This window comes from Arvicola amphibius, chromosome 1, assembly GCF_903992535.2.
Source record: "Arvicola amphibius chromosome 1, mArvAmp1.2, whole genome shotgun sequence".
Taxonomy (NCBI): Eukaryota; Metazoa; Chordata; class Mammalia; order Rodentia; family Cricetidae; genus Arvicola; species Arvicola amphibius.
In genome coordinates, this window is record NC_052047.1 from 16,341,429 (window position 1) to 16,364,770 (window position 23,342).

General features: G+C 40.9%; 1 protein-coding gene across 1 annotated transcript in view; it reads right to left on the reverse strand.

Moving 5' to 3' along the window:
• The window catches only part of Slc4a4 (solute carrier family 4 member 4), a 330,071-nt gene that overhangs the window by 145,154 nt on the left and 161,575 nt on the right, over positions 1-23,342 (reverse strand). The window contains exon 7 of the mRNA XM_038315817.2: positions 1,782-1,858. Within this exon, the coding sequence (XP_038171745.1) occupies positions 1,782-1,858 (77 nt within the window). The remainder of the gene's footprint in view (positions 1-1,781; positions 1,859-23,342) is intronic.

Below are 23,342 nucleotides of genomic sequence, written 5' to 3' on the forward strand. Positions count from 1 at the left end.
CCTATTCACAAATTTCTAGCTAAAGATCCCTAATAAAAGAAGACTAATTCAAAAAGATATATCAAACTGATATGTCAACCCTAATTGGTGTTTCCTTCTCCAAGCTCAAGTTCCCAATCAGAGATTGTGAGTAATTAGCATTGTTTGATAAAAGCTGGATGGAGCCATAGTGAGCGAGGCAGCTTTGAAGGAAATTCTAAGGGTTTAAGTTCTCTTTATGCCATAGCTCTGTGCTTACCAACACATTCACGAGCAAGTGCCCGGAACCCTGACCATGTCCAGAACCATCAGAAGCAGAACTAACCAGGTTAGTGTTTTTGGAGGAGAAGCCCAAGGAATCAAGAGTGAATGTCAAGGTCATGCCAAGAACAGGAATCAGTCCTGAGGAAGAGGCCTTTTCCCGACACACCAACAGATAAGGATGACACCAGATCTGAGGGAGATGTCAAACTTAACTTGCTAGAAAGCCATTATGCTTCTAATCCACAGGGAGAAAGGGGAGCAGCGGTATAAAAAGCCTACTGAACTGAGAGAAAATGGGACTGAGATTAGCTTCAAAGGTTTTGCTAGTGATCCAGTCTGGGCAAATGAAGGCCTTTTAAGGAAGCATTGGTGAGAAGGTAGAAAGAATCTAAGAGCCATTCATAAGTAAGAGAGTAATTTCACCTTTCCTGTACTTTTTAGAATTCACCACAGCCTATAAAACTCTTGTCATTGCTATAAGAGCTGCCAGTTAAAGAAATAACGCTGTCATAAATTTTTTTGCAGAAAAAAATAGCAAAGTATGAACAAAAAAGTCAAAGCTACCCTACTTAAAGAGACAGATAAAGAAGAAGGCCTTGGGACTGATACCCAGTTAGTGTGCTAAGCATGAAGCCAACTACAATTGTGTTCTGCTGTTATACCAAGGGACACAAAAGGAAGTTTTTAAGAGAAAGAATCAGATGTGTGGTTTTCTGAAACATCCATAAAGTACTGGTTCTGCTTAACACAGGGGAAAACTGGGACCATCACAAACAAGTACCAAAATCATTCTTTCTCATTCATGTCCCTTACTACTTAACTATAAATCTTGGAGCAGGCTAGAATTTCAGTGCGTGTGTGTGTGTATGTGTGTGTGTGTGTGTGTGTACGTGTTTGTGTGCAGAAATATGTGTGTCTAGAATATTTGTAAGTGAATGCACATGTATGGAGGAAACGTGTGTGTGTGTATGTGTTGTGTACATCTGTGTGTGTATGTGTCCTCTGAAGCTCTAGGAATTTTTTCTTCATCAAGAAGTATCAATATATTATGTTGTTGAACTATAATCTATCTCCACAGACCCAGTCAACTAGAAAAATGACCTAGTTTATACCACATTCTTCAAAAGAAAAAAATAGCAGAGGTTCAAAATCTCTGTCCTTTATTACAGACACTTAACAATACACAATTACCAGCACATACTAGCCTTTTAGAGTACACTAAAACAGTTTTCAGAAAATAACCCACTGGATCCCTATGACGAACCCAAGCTAAAGGTTATTAATATGACCAGGCTCAGGCAACTGTAGCCCCAAAGCTAAAAGAGCCCAGGAGAATGCATCACAAAAGGCCAAAGCCAAGACTCACTGGCTCCTCCTCTGATACCCACACATTTTGTTTTCTTCCTTAGAAAAGGATCGAGCCCTTATCTGTACATAACGCCCATTTTAGTGGTGGCAATCACTACCTCTAATCCAACCAAACATCTCTTAGATACACAGTCAATCTTCAATTTCAAAGAGGAAAAGTCTTTGCTTACCTGGTCCTTCTCAGGTTTATCAGAAATGTCATTCAGACTGGAGGAAGTCAGATTCCTATGGGTCATGGCTGGGCTACCTAGAAAAACACAAATGAACTCTGATTAGAGCCGTCTTCTCAAGGGCTCAAGCTTTGGTTGCACATTCTGCAAACACTGAGAGATGGTGTGATGAGAATGGTGGCTTTTAACCGCGTTCAATGCTGTGGCCTTTCCCTGAGTCCAGGCTGGAGCACAAATACGGAAAGTAAGCAAAATCCCAAATCCTTTGCCTTATTGCCTGGTTATATTTCAAGTTAAGCTAAATCATAAAGATGCCTAAACCAGTAAGTGTAAAAACCTGCTTCTCCAGCTGTGACCATGTCTCTCACTGTCTTTTACACGTCTAGTCTACTGCCCCCCCCCCCTTTTCCTTTGCTTTTCACCCACAGACACAGCCTGTCTCCAGCATATCTGATCCTGGGTGCTCCTGGGCTATCCTTTCAAGAATAAGACTCTCTGGTCACCCAGAAAAGCTACCCACCCTCTTTTGCCTACCAGACATTTTGGTCACCAATAGTTCCCCTTGTGGGTATCTGGCCCAGAATCCCAAGTTTTTGCCTCAAAATAGTATTGTCACAAGTGCCCTGACCACTTGTCATTCCTCCTACCAGGACAAATACTTCCCTTTTTCCTCTGTAACGGGACAAACTTAAGTCGAAGAATGAACCGTACAGGGCATGCGACAATGCACCAGTCTTCCTATGGCAGCCAGAGATCAAACTCACTAGTAATCGATCAACAGTGCTATTGCCAACAGTATTAGTCACAACAGAAGGACATACAGAAGAGCCACAACCTGGCAGACTGCAGGGAGACCATGTTAATCAACAGGATCCTGGGCTTCCATTTTGCAGTGGAACCTGAAATCTCTAGACTTATTAAGCAAAACAGTAACTCTTCAAAGCCAAGGCGTTTGACACAACCCCTGCAGGATGCTGAGCAATGCACTAGTTATTAATCCTCAATGATCTGACTCAGGCAAGTCTTCTCAGCAAGAGGGTAAAGGTTGAAAAGCAGTACCAAGTTCAAGCACAGCTTCTCGCTGGCTTGAAACCATTGTTCTCAGCCGTGAATTCCCTCCGACAGAAACCCCAACACACAATCTCACAAAAGACGAAAATCTGCCCCTAGTAAATTAATGTCGGTGTAACACCAGTTCTTTAAATAATAGAATCTCCTTGAACCAATGTATTAGAAAAGACCTAGTGTTCTGAGCCAGGAAGACGGGGTATTTTCCACTCGGCTGCATTTCATTGAGTAAGCATGGCCTAGATCTCTTAAACCCTTTACCTGGCAGGATGTTTTATTCTAGGAAAATCTGAGCACAGGGCATTATTTAAAAGAAAGAAACATCTGAGAAAATGTTTCATAAGCAAAATTAAAGGAGCCCTATTGAAGGCAGCATTTTATGCTTTGAACTGTTCTAAAGTTCCAGTGTCTACCCAATTCAAGAGGTGTCAGGAACGAACTCGGACAACCCCAGATAATGCTGAGACGGGAACTAATGGGAAATGTGAGTTAGGTTTAACTTTGTCCTTTCGCTAACAAACAAAAGGGGCCACGGGCACTACCTGGGTGGACGTTGCTCCTGAACGAGAAGTAGGAATCGCATATTAATGAATGAAGGCTGAGCAGTGCTGATCATACACACAAATTAAACACAGCCTTCGCTGAGAAACAAACCAGACTGACTTCTAAGGATTACATTCATTTTACTGAAGTCGTAGTAATGACATAACTTGAAAGGTAAATAAATTAAACTTTGGGGGTAACTGATTAAAGATACAGATTTGCTTTGGAAATCTATGATAAACACTGTAAGGTATATTTGAACCAACCATTGTCCTTCTTGCCACAAAGCCAGAATAGCTAAAAGCCAATACAATGTAGATTTTATTATAATGATAAACTTGATTGATGTGACAGTCTTTTGTTTGTTTTGGTTTTGTTTTTTTTTTTTTCTTTTCTTTTTTTTTTTTTTCGAGCCAGGGTTTCTCTGTGTAGCTTTAGAGCCTGTCCTGGCACTAGTTATGTAGATCAGGCTGGCCTCGAACTCACAGAGATCCCCCTGCCTCTGCCTCCCAAGCGCTGGGATTAAAGGTGTGCGCCACCACCGCCCAACCCTGATGTGACAATCTTGCCAAAGAAACAAAGCCTGTCTAATTGCTGTCCTTTCTGAAAGACACCCATCTTGTGGCTAGTCTCAAGTCACTCTTTGTGGGGGGCAGAGGAAGGCACAGGATGAAGAAGGACACGGGAACCAGATCAGAAAAAAAAAATGACTGTGCTAACGAACAGTCAAATACACTGACCCTCCTAAATTTGATTTGATTTCTAGTAGTAAAAATAACTAATATGAGTATTCAATTGTGTGAGATATAACAGCTCCAAAGACAACAGATAAAAAGATTGGAATTGTTTGGCCTTTTCCTCTCTCTGGCCCTATCAAATGCAGCACCCTCCCTCCTCGACACCTGGAGTCAGAGACGACCAAATGCTTCCCAGTGCTCTGATTCCATGGTAACCAATGTAAGGACCCAGGACCAGCAACATCCACACCACAAGGGCACTGCTCATTAGAACCCAAATTCTGAGGCTCACCCTACTCTAATTTTGCCCAACCTTCTGAGCAGCACTGCAGTGTGGGAAATATGGAGAACCACTACTCAAAATGAAAAATCATCTTGGCAAGCAGTGTGCTACTGGGACTCTGAGTCCAAAGCACCCCATCTGAGCTCGGGAAGTGAGAAGCATCATTCTGGCAACCTGCCCTGTGACAAAACCACTGCTGTCACCTGTCCTATCTTAAGCAAATCATTAAATCAGCAACGTCACTATACAAATACACACAAAAGAATATTTGTTTTTTCCCCTTGATTCTTCACCTTTACAACCAAATCAATAAATAACTTTGTTTTGGAAACTCACTTTGACCACAGAAACATATTACCAAAATAAAGAAGACAGGACAAGAGCCAAAACAGATTACAAACTAGACCATGTGGGAATCAGAAACCTGTGCATGGAATTTAATAAACGCAGGAAGCTGTTACACAAACGGGCCCCTAACAATGAGGTATTGTATACATTTTGTAACAGATATGCAATAGGACATGTTGTCAGAATAAATCAGGGCTCTGTATTTAGAGTTGGGGCATGTCATATACTCTCACTACACTGCAGCACTGACTGAGAAGATTAGAGAAAACCGCCGCTGGCACCAACAGGTGTCAGAGAGCATGTTACCTTTGGGGACAGGTGATAACTTACTCAAGGCTGCATTTAAATCCTCTTTCCAATTAAAATCCAGGACATTCAAATGCTTTCGAACTGTTCTTGGCCCAAAGGAACTTTGCTTCTAAAGTGCGATTTTACCAAAATAAATAAATAAATGATAAATAAGTGGAAGAATCAGTCTTGGGTGCACAGTCATAATTAACTTCCACTCCACTGTCTCCGACCCATAAGGAAAGGAAAGCAATGGAGATCACATTTTCAAGCAAGTTTCACACAATTGAAAGCTGTTTCATTTTCAAAGTACCCACTTGGCAGGTACACACTGTTTCTATAAAAATTAATTACACTCTGTACCGTTTGAAAAATCATTGTTATTCTTTAGTATATGTGCAGCAATTTTATAACCCCTGCGCAACTGCATCTATTAGAGACCTGAAAAAGAAGTGAGGAAATGCACAGCAGAGGAAAACGATATTTAAATGTGTGCACAAAACACTAATATTTATATAATACAATGAAAGATTAACCCCACCTTACCTCATACCTCCATAAAAAGCTAATAAGATACAGAGGGACAAGCTAAAACAAGGATTTCATACCTATGAACCATACTGGATTTTTTTATTCTCATGAGTAACTAAGCAGCAATTTCAGTATTAAACAACAACAACAACAAAAATAAAACCCTACCAGGACTGATGGGTTATACCTGCAATCCTAGCTATTCAGGAAGCTGAGGAAGAGAGAATTCCAAGTTTCCGGGCACCCAGGGCAATATTGTCTCCAAATAAAAAGTGAAGGCACATGTCTTTGATCCCAGCACTTGGGAAGCAGAGATAGGTGGATCTCTGTGAGTTCTAGATCAGCCTGGTCTACAAACTGAGTTCCAGGACAGTTAGGGCTGTTATACACAGAAACCCTGTCTCAAAAACCACACACAAAAAAGTAAAGTTTGGAGTTATAGTTCAATGTTAGGGTATTTACCTGCATACAGTCCCCAGTATTACAAATAAATATAAATAACTATCCCAGGCAGTGGTGGTGCATGCATTCAAACCCATCACTGGGGAGGCAGAGGCAGGCGAATCTCTGAGTTAGAAGCCAGCCTGGTCTACAAAGTGAGTTCTGACAGCCAGGGCTACACAGAGAAACCCTGTCTTGAAAAACCATCATCTTCATCTTCATCATCATCATCATCATTTTCTATTATATACAAAAATAGGTAGCTTGTATATTATAATAAACCTAGGTGAATCTAGGTAATGATAAATTTCCTGAATTTATCACAAATTCAGAGCTATGAATCTGATTTACACTGCCTGGAGCCACAGAAATATATGCAGCTTATTTTTCAAAAGCCTATGCTATAGTTTCATCCCCAGCCTGTGGAACTACTAGGAAGTGGTGGAACCTTTTGGGAGGGAGTGGGTAGTTAAAGGAAATCAGATCTTAGGAAAGAATCTTTGAAGGGGATCCGGGCAGCCCCACAAGATCCTACCATGATGTCTGTGCCACCAAGGGCTGAAACCCTAGTGACTTGAAGGGGTGGGCCCCAATATCTCTCTCCCCATTTGAGCTTGCTTCTCTCAAGTATTTTGTGACATGGAGGGCATCTTCCAAGCTCATCTGGTTAATGTACTCTAAACGCTCAATATCCACCACTTCCTGAATAGCAGGAACTGCACGCCTTACTTCGCGTATCAATACTGTGATGTGATGTTAGCACTACTTCAAGCAGACAGAAATGAACTTAGAGGAGGGTACGTTCATTGCCGCCCAGCAAATGGTAAAACCATCATTTAAACTTGGTTCTCTGACTATGACTCCCACCTCTGCTGAAAAGAAAACTTGTCTTGGCATTATCTGAATGAACACATAAACTTCACTGTGTTTAGTGAAGAGAAAAGGTGATGTGCAATGTCAATGAATATATTCTAACCGCATGGCAACACTGTGGAGAAGAAGCAGCTAACAGTGTTTAAGAGATAAGCTACCTTCTGAGTTTCCAACTTAGCTGCTCCCAAAGATGCGGTCTCCTACTCTTCCCTTTCATGAAGAGGAGCGGGAAATGCTGAACCCGGCTACTCTGCTGCTGTGCCCCAGACCACAGCTCTGTGATAAAGTGGGCAGGATACTAAACACAAACGCAGTTTGATCGTAAAAGAACAAAACTACACTCTTCCGGATGCCCTGCTCACAGTCACAGTCTATGGTGTGAAATTCCACGCTGTACAGAGCCAATTCTCCATTATTAGCTTTCTGCACTTAAAAGTTACTCCAGCTGCAACAGCTTCCTACCTCGGCTTCTGAATAAAGAATATGACGGCATCCTTAGACCGACACTGACTGAGAAAGTCTAAAAAGAATAGTCTTGCTTTCTATGACAACATATTATCCAGAGATATCCTCAACAACAACAAAAAAATTAAATAAACAACAAAAAAACAGAACAAGGTCTCTAAACCATCTGTTCCTACTCCCCATCCTTTATATAAAATGCAGAAATCAGTAAGGTATAAATATTAATCTAAGAAGAGTGGGAAAATATTACTAGCCATTTGGAGCCCTTTGAAGGAATTTCATAACTAAGAAACATCAATATGGTGTCTTTGATAACTTCATTTTTTAATTCTTTTAAGTGATTTTATTGTTTGTTTGTGATATGAATTTTAAGCCCAACGTCACGGTCTTCATTCTGTCTTGTTCACAGGTCGAGCCTCAGGGTATCGGTGGCACTTCATGAATATCTTTAATAAATAACATGAGTGGGCTGTTTGATCTCCGTTCGGAAACTATCATAAATGCAACTGTGCTAAACCCATTTCTTAAGGCGGAAGGTGCTTATTGTATGCACACTCAGGAGCCTTTAGACTTGGAAAGCATGAAGGCAAAATAAGAAGTGTCTAACTGGTCCAGAAGCCACAGGACAGAAAGACATGGCCAAGCTCGCCTAAGTCTGTCTACTACCAGCACAACTGAAGCCAGAAGAAGTAAGAATGGAAGGGAAACCGGCGAAGGAAAACCCAGGAAGTGAGGCAAAAGGCAGCCAAAAGACAAGAGAGCCTGGGGCGGAGAAAAGCCAGGGAAACTGAAAAAAGTCAGAGCAGTGAGCACTAGGGGAGGAGGAATAAGTGGGGTAGAAAGAAGATGTCTAAAGACTCGCATAACTATCCAGGTAGGAGTGAAGCTCAGCCAAAAGGTGAAGTCATTCTTAATGTAGAGAAGAAAGAAAGGAATGCCCTATGTGGAGAGCTGGGCATACGCAGAGCTCAACTGACAGTGCCACAAACACCCACATCAGAAGGCTTCCCTTATTCTGTTCTCTTTGATAGACAACTAACTCTCTGTGCTTTCAGGTCTCTGCTCCCAACCCTAGCGCTGATCTGCTTAACCTCAACACCTGCACTCTGCTTTGGCTGTTGGTGCTGTTGTTTTCCTGCTTTAATACTCCGAACCACTTGTGAGTTTTCCCTAGATTCAATCTTAGATCCCAGACTTTTCAAATAAACAACCAGCAAGAGCAAAACTTCTCTAATTCATGGTGACTCTGTTCTAATAACAGTAATGAAAATTTCAATTTCACTGTGACCTAAAGCAGACAAAAGATTTCCTAAATTCTCTAAGCAAAGCAGCTAGTGCAGTAAAGCAGACACGATTTGTGCCATGCCAAAGTGGCAGTTATCAAATACGTGAAGAGGGGCACAGAGTTCCAGGAGTCATCATGCATATCTCTGAGGAAGTGGACTCTCAACATTCCAGGTAGAGTCTCACAGAAGCAAGAGGCAAGCTGAAAGGGACAGGTTAGTGGAAGTCCCCTGCCTCCACTAACTCCACCCCAGTGGGCAGAAGACTCAGCAGCAACCGTTGTTTTTATACTTGGATGTTCTTTGCTGATGGAGGCAAGTGTTTGTGCCTCAGAGTAAAGCCCTCTGAATTCTGGAACATACTTAGGGAAAATACTTCCTGCCCACTCTAAGAGAGATGCTCCTTCTTAAAATAAATGGACAGGGCCGGGTGGTGGTGGCGCACGCCTTTAATCCCAGCACTCGGGAGGCAGAGGCAGGCGGATCTCTGAGTTCGAGGCCAGCCTGGTCTACAAGAGCTAGTTCCAGGACAGGCTCTAGAAACTACAGGGAAACCCTGTCTCGAAAAACCAAAAAAAAAAAAAAAAAAAAAAAAAAAAAATGAATGGACAGTGGAAGCCTGGTGCTGGCTCACTCACTGCTCATGCCTGAATTCCCACATTCAGGGCCACCCCTAGCTACACAGTAGGCTCAAGGCAAGACAAACTGTAATGAGGCTCTGGGTTTTGTTTGTTTGTTTTAAAAAAAAAAAGTATCTGAGCTCTGCCAAAAATTTAAGAGAAAACTCCAAGGTTAAATATACACCATAAAGAAAATAAAAATGGAGAAAAAGAAATACAATTTAGAAAATAAAGTAAAAATTTTACTAGCTTATAGAAAGCTCTGAAATGATTTTATGTCAAAGCACAGGAAGGGTTCTTTGAAACAGAAATCGAGAAAAGGGTTTTAGAATGAACACACAATTGCTTTAAACATCAATTTACACATTCATAGGACCCTGAAAAGAACCCCTTAACATGAGTTAGAAAAAAAAAAGAAATCTTGTAAAAGGAGAAATGGAGAAGAAAACCAGAAAATATACAAGAAAAGATAAGGAGGCAAAGAGAATGGAGTAAAAAAATGTTAAAATCTGATGACAGAAAGTGTTACTAAACCAAAACAAGCATAAGAAGGAACAGCCATTATCAAGAGTATCCCAAGGACAGAGTATCCATGGCTTTATTTGGGGGCTGGTTGTGGCCCAAAGAAAATTCTAACTATAAAAGGCATCCAATGTGGGGCCCAAATTTCCACATAGGGCCTAAGACAGCTGTAAAAATGAATATGGCTCCTTTAAGAGACACCACTATGCACTATGCAGGAGAGTAATTAAGCACCCTTCAGGCTAAGTAGAAACAGCCAGCTAAGTAAAAATGGCTGCCACAGTGTGGGTGATAACTTCCTAGAACTGGGTGGGGAAATGCAGCTCTCATTTAAACATAGCTCTCAGTCAGGCCTGTAAGCTTACAGTTGGGTTCTCACAACCTGAGGAAGAGTGGAGCCAAGCACAAGAGCTGCATGGTGAAGGGCTTAGCTATCACACAGCAGTTTAGGGTTTGACTCACTGGGTCAGACAACACTACAGGTTTACAGTAAAACAGGCCAAAACCAGAAAAACAAAACAAAAGAAAACCATTTAAAGTGGTTAGAGTGTGCATAGGTGCTTGAGAAAGAAACCAAAATGGGTATAGACAGTCGTAGGAAAGAACAAATAATTTTAACTAATTTAAATAATAATTTTAAAATAATTCAGGAAAGTCTTTAAAGAGGGAGTAAATAAATATAAAAAGAATTAGCCCTGTAAAGACGGGAAACACAGAAGTCTGGATCCTGTATGGTGCTTTGCTGGCTTTGAATGTTTTGAAGGCTGGTGAGTGAATGGTAGCGACTGGGAGACATGGGATGGTAAAGGAAACTGCTGAATTTAACCAGCCTAGATACTTTAGGGACGTCTTAACTTTAAACTGGAATTCAGAAAATGTATTGCATTGATTGAGAGGTTATACTTTTGTTTCCACAGGAAAGGAAAAGCTATGGATTCCTTAAAAATTAATAGAGACCAGATTTGATTGGGGGAGACCCCTGAAAATTCTGGCTGCAGACATAAAGACAGGAACCAGTGAAACTACAGGTGACATATATTCCCATCTCTTGACCTGGGAGCAGCTCTGAGACGGGATGAGACGAGGTAAGTCTTGTTGGTTACAGAGTCCTCATGACTTATTACCTGCCATCCTTCCATCTGGCGTGGACAGAGGATTGGTTATACAGTCAAAAAAACCATAAAATTGGCACATGTCCTTTACCTTCTCAAACATAAAATAAAACAAAAAATCATCTTTGGTTGGCTGGTATACAACATAAAGTTCATACTTGTATTAATGCAGATATGCATTATAGGAATTCTATGCTCTTCCAAATTATAGACTGACTAGGAATACATGATAACAGGAATCTGGAACTAAAATATTCTAGAAGGGTTAGCATTTCCTATAGTGTAATCTAACAAAACAAGGAAATAAACTAAAGAAAAGGGAGCCACCCTCTGCACCCAGGAGAGCACGGGAAGTCAATGAATGACGATCCACTGTACAGCAGGCCCAGATGGCAATCGGCACCTACAGTGCAGGGTTAGTAGAGAAAGAGACACTGGAACCAAGAAGAGGCCACCTGCCCAGAGGTGCTATCAAAACATCCTGCAGGTTGTTGATATCTTTGAGATATGAGTTTAGCAATATAATAATGGGATTTTGTTTTCTTTTCTTTGGCTCTTAAATTAATTTGAAGGCTGGTAAGATGGCTCAGGGGCTAAATGAACTTGCTGCAATAGCCTGAAGGCCTGAGTTTAGTCCTCAGCACCCACATGAAGGTAGGAGAGAAATAATTCCACATGTCCTCTGACCTCCACATGCACATCTGCCCCACCACACACACACACACACACACGCGCGCTCTCTCTCTCTCTCTCTCTCTCTCTCTCTCTCTCTCTCTCTCTCTCTCTCTCTCTCTCACACACACACACACACACACACACACACACATAATGCACATACATGCACAATAATAATGAAGAAAACAGTTTTTTAAAATTCACTTTAAGGCTCCAGTTTAAAAATAGCTATTTACCAAAAAAAAAAAAAAAAAAAAAAGGAATTACAGAGATCATCAAAGCCTTTGAGTGAACTATATTAATGTTGCCATAATGTGAATTCTATTTAGGGATTCTTAGCATTAGATTAATCTGACAGAAAGCAGAACATTGAATGGCGATGGAAAGAACTCAGACCTGATTGATATTGACGACAGAAAACAGAGTAGCAGTGACAGAGTCCAGTGACACCAGCAGTAAGCAGAGGGAGGAAAGAGGATTTGGACACTAAAGTTCTTGACAAGAAGTTAAAACGTTCTGTCAATCTCGCTACACAAAGAAACTGCAACAGGAGCCTTTTATCCCAAATTACAAGAGTTATTTATAAGGAACTAAAAAAAAAATATTAGTAGCCTAATTGGAAGGAGGAAGTATTCGAATAATGGTGTGTTTTGCATATTTTTGTCTTGTTTTTTTTGTTTTTTGTTGTGGAATACATTAACAGACTGAAATCTTTATGAAGATATAAAAATGTCCATGAAAAAGGTAAAAGACAAAATGAAAAGCCACTTAGAGCTGAAAGTATTTGCTATAAGGACATCCCTGGGAAGTACAAAGGAAAAGGGGAGCTGGTGGTTCTTTGTTCAAAGTGTTTCTGATGCTTAACATGATGGTGTGCAACAGCACTTGGGAGGCTGAAGCAGATCTGCAAGTTCAAGGCCAGCCTGGGCTATACACAGAAACCTGCTTCAACAGCAAAATAAAGAGGAGGAGTAAAAGGGATAGGTCTTTCTGTGCATTTCAACAGATAAGATTTTGATATAATATGTTAATAAAAGTATATCACAAGCAATTTTATATAAGTATTTATTAAATGTGCTAGTATCACGAGAAATAGTAGGAATGCTGACTAGTTGCAAACCTTAGGAGAGTGCACTACATTAAATCAAACATGGAGGTTGAAAATTGTATATAAAATAGAATTACATTTTAAATAGTTTAGCATCCTCAATGAGATATTATATATACAATTTAAAAAATTATAGCTAGGGATATTTTCCCACAAACTCTGTCTGCAATGATTCTAATGTCTTTCCTTAGTCAGCAAAATCCCTTACAGATGAGAAGGATGAGCCTGTGTGTAAAGCGAGTCATTCTCATAATCCTAGATGTTCAGACGAACAGACAATGGAAGTACGGCTCCAGTGACGCAGTGTATGTAGAGATAAAGACAGGTGTGTGCACAGACGATAAAGTGATAACAAATACGCTCTCTGCACCTTCACTTTTTTTGGGGGGTCACAAAATTGAGGAAAGGCACTGATATCGGCCTCCACATAGACATACTGACTGCACTCTGCTTAACTGATCTCAGGATGGAGTCAATCAATACAAGTCATCCCCTGTGCTAGGAGCAGGGGACAGGAGACACAAATACCTCCAGGCTCATGTGGCCCTGAAGGCTCTCCAGATTATAGTGCCTTAAATCTAAAAGAGGATGAAGTCAAGGCACAAATACTCCTGGTAATTACAGGCCCACACGCTCCCTTTCAACTGAAGTGGCACCTAGGGGTTAAAGGTATGACAACCTTATCGCAGCCTTGAGTGACTCTAGAGATATCTTGGGGAATTTGGGTCTAAACTATGGGGGGGGGGGGTCTGGGATTATCTCTTGACTTTTATATGCATGCATATATATATTTACTGACCACTGTCTTTTTAACTAGGTCATGGGTAGAGAGGGCTAGGTAAAGAGTTCAAATGGTGGTTCACACTTCACTTTCCTCGGATAAAGCTACTGAACACACTCTACTGAACTATTCTGAAGATACGCTAGCATGATGCAATGGGAAGAAGACAAAGTTAGCATAAGAAAATGATAGAAAGTAGGGTAATGCCTCAATAAGACTGACATAAGAAATGAGCAAGGAAGGACCCACATGTGTTAGTATTCTGCTCAGGGGTTCGATAACTGGTAGTGTTGTTTTCTTTCCAGGATCCCCACTGACCTCAAGGGAAGACTGTCAACTAAAACAGCCATGGTTGGGGTTCCATATAAACTCATCATCAGGATTTTTCCGGTCTTAGGAGATGAGTGCAGAGAACAAGAAGTTGTACCTCTAATTCACATCCAGAGGTGGGAAGTTAAAAATGTCTTAGTCATCAGAAAATGAGCACTGACATCCCTAAGAAGTTCTTCATCACCATACAGGAGAGGTGTAGTCACATCAGGCTGACTGAGTGACAGAGAGCTTTTATCAAAGAGACGGATGCTTTGCTGAGGGCAAAGGTCATCAGTAGTTATTAGTTAAAAAAAAAAACAGACTGGGGGAATATGTATGTAATCACAGATATTCAAAAGACTGGGGCAGGTTGATCACATATTTGAGGTATATCTGGGCTACAGAATACATTCGGGGCCAGCCTATACAACAAAGACCTTTTCTCAAAATAAAAAATAAAGTCAGCGGAAGTCTGAGAATATAGTTTATGGGGAGCACACTTGCCAAGCATGTGCAAGGCCTAGATTTAATACCCAGTAGAAAACTAAAAGAAAGAAGCAAAGACAAGGAGGGGAAAGAAGGGAGATGAGCAGAGTTTACACCGATGCACCTAACTTATTTTCATATAACACAAAGTAGGTTTTAAAAGTTCTTGGCAGGGAGGATGTTTATCTTTAGTTTGGTGTTGTGGCTATTGTGGCTATGAGGTCTCAGACTGCTCAGGTTAGCCTCGGTGTGTCAACTTATCTTTCTGCTCCATGCAGTAGTGATAGAATTATAGGCATTGGCTAGCACACAGAATTATAGGCAGTCACTAGCATGCTTAGTTTGATGTGGTGCTGGGGATGGCACCCAGAGTTTCACGAATTACAGGCAACTCTAAACTGAGCCACATCGAGAAAGTCCTTTAATGACACTTGCTGATGTCATCTGCAGGGAGATGATGGGATTCGTTTCAGTAGCTAACACTGACTGTGTTTCCTGTTTCAGTAGAGGAGGGAAACGTGATTGGCAAAAGAACAGGTGGTCAAAGACAAGAAACACCAAAAATAAATCCCAGAAGTAGCAGTCATCTTGAGAATGCTTCGCCAGGTCAAGTTTTGCTGGTTAAAGATTGCTTAAACCAGTGAACAAAGGTAATCTCTAAAACCTCCATTTTCTGCTGAACCAGGACAAAGAAAAGTGGAGGGGATGAGAGACACATCAAGCAAAAGGTGAATGAGTTTCAAATTTTACTGAAAATTTCCTCTCAGTCTCATATGGGATCAGAAATACAGTAGAGAGGGTACAAGAAAAAAAGCAGAAATCCCACAGGGAAAGGCCCCAGGAAGGCTGGTATCCTAATGGTACACACAATCTGAGGAATTTCAGGCCCAGGGCAAACCGATCACCTCACCATATCTCACCAGGCTGACTTTCTCCTCTAACTAGATATCACCAATTTCCCAACATCAGCTTATGTATTTTTGGTGACAGGAAATTTTCTACCTACTAAAGTGACCCATTTTATCACAGTGAAATTCATTGCTACAGGTGGCCAGTGGCCACAGTAGCCTAGCTAAGCTGTAATATTCATGAACTACAGAGTCAGTGTGAATATGACATCAAGGCACTAGCTGAAGCATTCCCATACTCATAAAGACACAGTGTCCACTTAAGTCCACATAACTTCTACTGGTCCTCTTTGAAGGCATGCATGTAGATCTCATAAACAGAGGCCTTGGCTCTGTTCTATAATTCTCTAGGACTTGAAAGCCAGTCACTGATGTCTCCATCCCTTCCAAAACCAAGTGTGCAAAGGTCCCCACAACATGCATCCTCATTCAAAGGACCATAGATATTGTCATCAGACAGCTTTATGGTCTGACCTTACGAAAACTGAAGGCTGGTCATGACTCTCTTGGAAAATAACAGGGCTGCAAAATGCCTTTCGATCTCACCCAGAAGTACCAAGAGTCTAAAGCCAGTTTCTTACTAAAATGCTCACTCAACGAAGCTCAAACTCTCCTTTAAAGAAGTGAAGCAAAGCCTGCCTTCCTCTACAATGTAGAGTCTACTTACTTAGAGTAAGCTAAGTCTCGTGAGCCAGCAAAGTATGGGCAACTGTGGACCTCCTGTTTACTGCCTCGATGCTCTCGAGGTTCTCATCCTCCCGCAGGTGTGGGCTGCAAGCATCTTTAACTCTGCTCTGGTTTGGATCCGCTTACTATAAACATCATTCTTGGAAACACACAGGCCACCTTAGTAGCCCCCAGAGGATGAGCACTGTGTCTGCCAGCTGGGAACTGGTGAACTGAATACATTAATATAATGCCACAAAACAATATCTCTCTACATTTAATTCTTACAGAACATGTGCACTTCCCTAGACATGTAGAAAAATAATAAAATATATTCTTTGGAAACTGGGTAAGTGCGTTAAACCTCAACACTCACAGAAATTCTTTAAAGCAAGAGCCCAGAGTAAAAGAATGCTGGGAAAATCCATTTTGAAACTAAGCTCTTCCTCAAAGAAAAAGTGGTCCTTATGATTAGAAGATCCCGGTTCCTCCACAAAAAGTGTGTTGGTGTTATTCTTTCCAGTACATTCACACAGACTGTACGCTTATTTGTAACCATGGTTACCTCCTGCAAAAGATTTCACAGTTTACGACTTTCTAAAGTAAAAGCTCCCCACAGCCCACAGAAGTGCCCATAGCCGCCAATACCCCAACCGCTTCCTGGAACTGCAAACAAAGGACCTTAAGAAACAGAAGTGTCCCAGAAAAATTACACCTGGAAGGTTATCACTGAAATAGACCAGAATCTGTTTCCTAACTTGAAACAGCAAACTGGAGTCAACAGTGATCACAGCTCTTCTTCTCGGGCAAGACAATCTGAGGCTGAGAGAAAAGAGACCTGACAGCAGAGACAATGGCAAGCAGTTGAAGAAGGAAACAGGAAAAGAGCCATCAGGAGTCTGCATGGCCTCCAACTCTAGCACTCCCACTGGCTGGGCGACCACAGACACTCCGGGTCAGAGAGCAAAGGTGACAGTGAAGGAACATCTCAGGTACTCATGGATTACCACCAGAATAACCTGTTCCCTGGTCATGCTGAGCCCATGGGCAGAAGCGCCATTTCAGCATGTCTCCTGGGCCAGGACCTGGACATACAGTGCAGCTCCTCTCTAGGTCACTGTGCTATGCCAAAAGGACATGAACTAGCTCTAGGAGAGGCCCCTGGGAAGGACATTTTCTCATCGTGGGTCATACTTAACTTTAAGCAGGCAAGGACATACTCATGTATGTTCAGAAAGAAAGGAATTTGAAATATCTATTTTCAAAGTCCTCATAACTACACAAATACTTAGCTTTGCTGAGCCATGGGGCTTCATCTACACCAGGGCTTTGTGCAAACCACATTGCATAAATGATAGCTGGGGTTGCCTTCCTGACACCTTTAAGTCTCATCTAGTAAGCAAACAGTGGATGCTCTGGCTAAGGAGGCCAGTATTCACTTCTAGTATTAACAGCAGGCATAGGAAAAGAGCAGATTTCTTTGTGGCACTGTGGTTCTTCAGTATTGGGTGATAAGATGAACAATGATCTAATGAATTCATAAAAATTACACTGCTCTAATCATGACACATATTCCTTTCTCTCGCTTTCATGTGTTCATTTAGCCAACAAATACTTATGAAGTGTCTCTCTACCATACTCCATGTTAGGCCCCCAGATAAAAAAACTCCAACCTTAGCAGATTATATGAAATATTTAGGAATGTTTGTGTATCTATGTGTATATATTGCTGTGTGTGTGTGTGTTTTTATCTGTGCATACATATATGCACATAACCATAATTAAAGACAAAAGAAGTCATGAATTTAAGAGAAAGCAAGGTGAGCAGTACACTGGAGGGGTTAGAGGAAGAAAAAGGGAAAAACACTGTAATTATTTCAAAATTGTTTCAATGATTAAAAAAAGAAATAACCCTCCAACCTATGCAGTACAATCACAACCCAAGGTTTGATAACAGCCCTCATAGTCCCATCACCAAAAAAAAAAAAAAAAAAAATGAGTAAAAACTTAACGTGTCAACAAGGAAATCTATATGACTTTACAAAATTTGTCATCTTTATTATAATACTTGGTTGTTCTTGTTGTTTTTTCAGAATGGCCAAAACTAAAAAGCCAAAAGTGGAGCTACTATTCAAAAGGTCGGTCTCCGCTAATGGATACGGCGCATGCTGGTTAAACATACGCTGCCTATCTAGTATCTACTATCTACTATCTACTTCCCTTCTAATTTTCAGATCGAGTAAACGTTTAAAGATGATCAGGAAAGATCTTCTCTAAACCAACAAGACGGAACAGTAGAGGGAGAATGTTGTTGAAAGTGCACAGTTAACAAGTAACTTAGTCATGCAAGAATCAGGTGGACAAACTGGTCCAGTCCAACATTTACTGACACCATGCTTGGCACCAGGCATAGAGACAAATGGGAGGTGTTTCGGACTCTCTGGGTGCTTCGTCAGCAATGAAGGAAGCATAAACAATATGACGCAATGACAGATCAGCGGAGGTGGGTGATGGGTGCGGTGAATGAAGGAGAACTCTGATGGCTGGCAGGCTTGAGAAGGGATGGAAAAGGGATCTTCTTGGAGGAAATAAGGCCTGTAATTATAGGGTAAACCTAGCCACACCAAGTGTGGATGGCTGGAGGAGAAGGGAAAGAATGAAAAGCATGAACTCAAAGCTCTTGAGAATCTAAATTATTTGAGGTTATAATGCAAAGGTAGAAAAATTTTTAAAAATGATTATGGAGGTAAACACAGACCAAGTTAAGGAACACTACACAGACTGGAGAATCTGACCTTGATCTTACAATCATTAGCTAGACTGGAAAATGTGAGCTTGGACGTAGAAACAATAGGGCACTCACTAAGGACCGCTTTAGTGAACAGAATGATGCCTCACACTGCAACACAAGTAATAAGAATGTGGGTTCTTGGGGCAACTGTGAGGAGTGAGTTCTGTAAAGTGAAGATGGAGGTTGGGGAAGGAAGAGGCTACTGAAACGGTCCCCACAAGAGGTGGGGACTCGAAGCAGAGCAGAAGGAAACTGCTGGCAGAGTCTTCAGAACTGGGACCTTTCCTCTGGTGGTCCGTTGAATATTCATGTCTAGAGCATCCTAATAATCCACATCTCACATCTAGGAAGTAAAGAAGCAGACCATTTTGGAGGATGAAGGACAACCAGACATCCCATCTGCAGGGCCTGGAGGGATTGGTGAAAAGGTGGATGAAGGTCTGCAGAGCTAGATGATGCATTAAAGGGTGGAACAGAAATGAAATCTGAATTATGAGGACAACCGTAAACATCACAGACTTTCAGCTTACCACAAGGAGAAAAAAAAAAAAACCTGTTTCTGAAGATTCTGCCAGCAATTTTCATCAAAGTATAATTCCACTGTTTGCTGCCAAGAAGAAATTTTATTATTAACTTTGAAATTGATATCCGCAACTGGAATATTGCATTTGCTTTTGCTAATGCCCCTTCATTCCTATGTGCACAGACATACTAATTCAAGTAGTTAAGTTCTCTGCTGTCTCCGGTAATTAAATCCAGACATTGTTGGGCCTAATAATAGTACTTTATTGTGTGTTTGCATGGAAGACTCTCCATCAGTTTCAAATTAATCTAGTCTACCTTACAAGTGGTCTGTAAAGCCACAGTCACACTGGTTCTGTGGCGGCGTCATCTGGTAGCTCCCTCACTGGAACAAACCTCATCCTCCGCTTGTGAGAACACACAGGCGTTCTCTGCATCTGGCTTCCCATCGCTTCACAGTGCTCTCAGCTGTGCCGAGGAGGACACCGGCAAAGTCAAGGCTACAATTCTTGTTGTGACTGGGCAGTTGTCATAATGCCTACCCACTGCATAGTATCTCAGTCTACAGCTTCTGAGGACATGGTAGTAGCATAAGCATTCTCTAAGGCTAGGTGGATACACATGGCTCATAATGCCAGATGAATGCATATCTGTGGCATGGGTCATTGCTGGGTACAGTAAGAGTCAACTTGTGCATCTCTGTATGACCTACACACTGTCAAAGTAATTGTGGAAGCAGAGATTGATTGAGTTTGGATCCTCATTAATATTCTTGGAGGGGCAGGCCAAAAGGGGCAAAGTCATAAAGATATAATAGAATCATCTTAATTAATTTTAGTATCTTTCCCTTTAAATTTTTTCAGTTATTATCACTATGCTTTCTTTAGTTTCCTATTTTAGCCATATGGTTTTGTTAATTCATTTATTCTACATTTATTGATTTACATTTATTGATTACGCTATATACAATGTACTCTTTTAGATACCACCAAGGGGTGGTTACCAAAGTTACTGGTCTCAGACTATCTTTATACATTTAAACATTAAGTGGCAGGACTAGGGAGATGCTCCATAGGTAAAATGTTTGCTGTGCACACGTGGGAACCTGTGTTTGGATCCCCAGAACCCATGTAATCCAGGTGTCTAGATGTCATGGTCCATGTCTGTAACCCCTGAACTGCAACAGTGGTGGAGAAAGGCACATCCTAAGCTCACTGGCCAGTCAGAATAGCCAATCAGTGAGCCCCAAGTTCATGAGTGACCCTGTCTGAAAAACTAAAGTAGAGAACAATAGAGAAAGACAGCCAGCAGAAAACAACCTCAGGTTTAGACACACAGACACACAGACACACACACACACACACACACACACACACACACATACACATACATGAACTAAAAATGAACATGCACATACGTACACATACAGAAAAGAAAAGAAGAAAAGAGAGAAGAAAAATTCAGTGTAGTTATTTACCTGGGACCTAACTACTAACATTTAGTACATCAGTAAGAAAATGAAAAGTAATAATAATAATAATTCACTAACTACAAAATAATAAATGTATTATGCAAGTAACATCCTTCATGAAAAATAACTTTCCTAAAACAATAAAGGAATATCACTCAAATTTTTATAACCTTCTTTACTGTATAATTTTAGGAAATGCAGTTGGATTCTCATCTTTGCTTCTGTGTTCTATCTGCCAAGAACTACTGATTTGGTTAAACCACATCAAGAGAAAGGTAGTACTTACTCTGTGAATGAGTATTGGATTTTGAGCTCCCAAAATCCCACTTTGAGGACCAAAGCTTCATCGTAAGGGTCAGGAAATGCTTTACTGGCTGATAATAACTGTTTCAAGTCTGTGGGCCCTGTGATCTCTGTTGCAATTTCCTAACTCTGCCATCGTGGCATGAAAGCAACCATAGGAAATGCATATAAACTAATGAGCGCGGCCTCGTTCTAATAAAGCTTTATTGGCAAGACAAATCAGCCATGGGCTAACCTGTTGACCTCTGAGCAAGAAGATAGCTAAGTAAACATGGGTCCCTGTCCTTCAGAAATCCACGCTAAGGGCCTGAGAAACAGTTCAGCATACTGCTCTTGCCAAGTGCCTGAGTTTGGTGCATAGCATTTATATCAGGTGACTTACACTGACTGTAATTCCAGTACCAGGGTCTAATAGCATCTTCTAGTCTCACAGCATCTGCACATGTGTGCACATAGCCCTACACATTATTAAGAATAAAAATAAATACATCTCTTTCTTTTAAAGGAAGTATGGCTCAATACCATAAAGTAGAACAAACTCAATGTTGTTTAAAAAAATCTCAATAAAATTCTCCTAGAATTCAAGGTCTGTAAGGAATTCTTTAAGTGGAGAAGGCTCTCAGGACGTCACAGATACTAATGGAAAAACAGAGTTTGAGAAGAAAGCTTCAGGAGGAAGATGGGTATCCCAAGCAGAGATATAATTTAGGACAAACACGTTGAGATAGAGAAGCACCTAAAAATTCAAGAAACAGGTTTTTGTTTTTTTTTTTAAAAAAAGTGCTGAAATATAGTGTATATACAGAGAAGTATAGTGTTTTGAATGTGCTTAAACTTCTAACTTCAGGTTGCTGTGCAGTGGAACCTGAATGCCAAGTTCAAAGGGTCGGGTGCTGTTTAAGATGCACAGAGGCACCACTGTGCATTCCCACACAGGGATGGGAAGAAAGACAGGCAATATGACAGAGGCAATGGAGAAGAGATCTAAGGGTTCACAAAGTGGGCTCAATGGTCCCAGGTCAGAGGAAAGCATATGGGGCGTGAGGAGCAGGGAAATCAAGAAATGGGACAGATTTGATGGCGAAACACAGAGTTTGATTATAAACACATCATTTTTGTCAAGTGCCAATTTGAATCTTCACAATTTCAAATTCCTCTTTTAGGAAAAAGAAAATAACAAAAACAAAACTACTTTATAATTTCGGTAAGCTGTCAGATTTCTCCCAAATCTGTGCATCGTGAAGACTCATCCAAGTCTCCCAGATTCTGAAACAAAGCAGAATTCCTAAGCTTTTCTTTCTCCGTCATCATTCTGTAAACTGTTTAGAATCAGTGTATATTTTAGTCCATTGTGAATACAATATGAGGTATCAATCAAATAACTCAGGAGATTGCTTTTAGAAACTTGGGATAAACAGTAACTTTTGAGAAAAGTAGCTCAAACTCCGCATATTTTTAGAACTCTGTAAGCTGTTGCTGCATGTTCCTTACAGTTTCTAATGTCTCTCTTTAACTGAAGAATCTGAAGACAGGTGTCAGGCTGAAAGTCTTTAGAAAACTATGCCTAAGAACAATTATAGAGAAAGAAGTTTTAGTTACACTTGAATCCTTTGAATCCTTTTTTTTTTTTTTTTTGGCTTTTAAAAGCCCAAAACTTAGGTGAAATGGCAAAGTAAGTGACCCAGATAATACTCCTATTCAAAAGCAAGCTAATATCTTGACCCTAGTGAAGAAAAGACCAGAGGGTGAAAATGAAGTGTCTGGATTCAAGGTAAGAGTGTAGAGTAATAAACAGCTCTGATGTGAATGTTTTTCTCCAGACCAAAGAAAGGCTGACAGAGTTCAACTAAGAATGTGATAGCATAGCAGAAATTTAATAATGTCAGCCCCTAGTGATGTAAATCCTCAAATATGGCCACAAGGTGCATGATAGGAGGAGAACCTCCACTGCCATGCTTCTATAAACCCACAGCCATTTACCAGAAATATTCTCTTACCATCACCCTGGCTAAAGTCCAAACGTTGGTCCACTCTGGAAGCCTCGACTCTCCTTTCCTGATACTCTAAGCTGTTCCCCATGACATCACCCTGTGCTATGGCTTCCTCCCCTCCCTCTTCTGCAGTCACAGACTAGCCCCGTCCCTGTTCCCTTCATCTCTGTCTGTCACAATAGATGCCCAACTCTCTCCTCTTCAAAGGCCAAAAATGGCCACACATTCATTCCCTTGACCCACAGTTCTGCCCATGCTACCGCCATACTAAAATATTTTCCATAAGCTTCCGCTAATGGGCTCAGTGTTTTTACCTTAACGCCTCATTGTTAAATTTTCGCATCTTTGTTGAGATCAAACAAATTCTGCGATTGTTTCTCCCATCCTGTCATAGACTTTTGATTTCTTTTCCTAGATCTCTTTGCATGCTTGC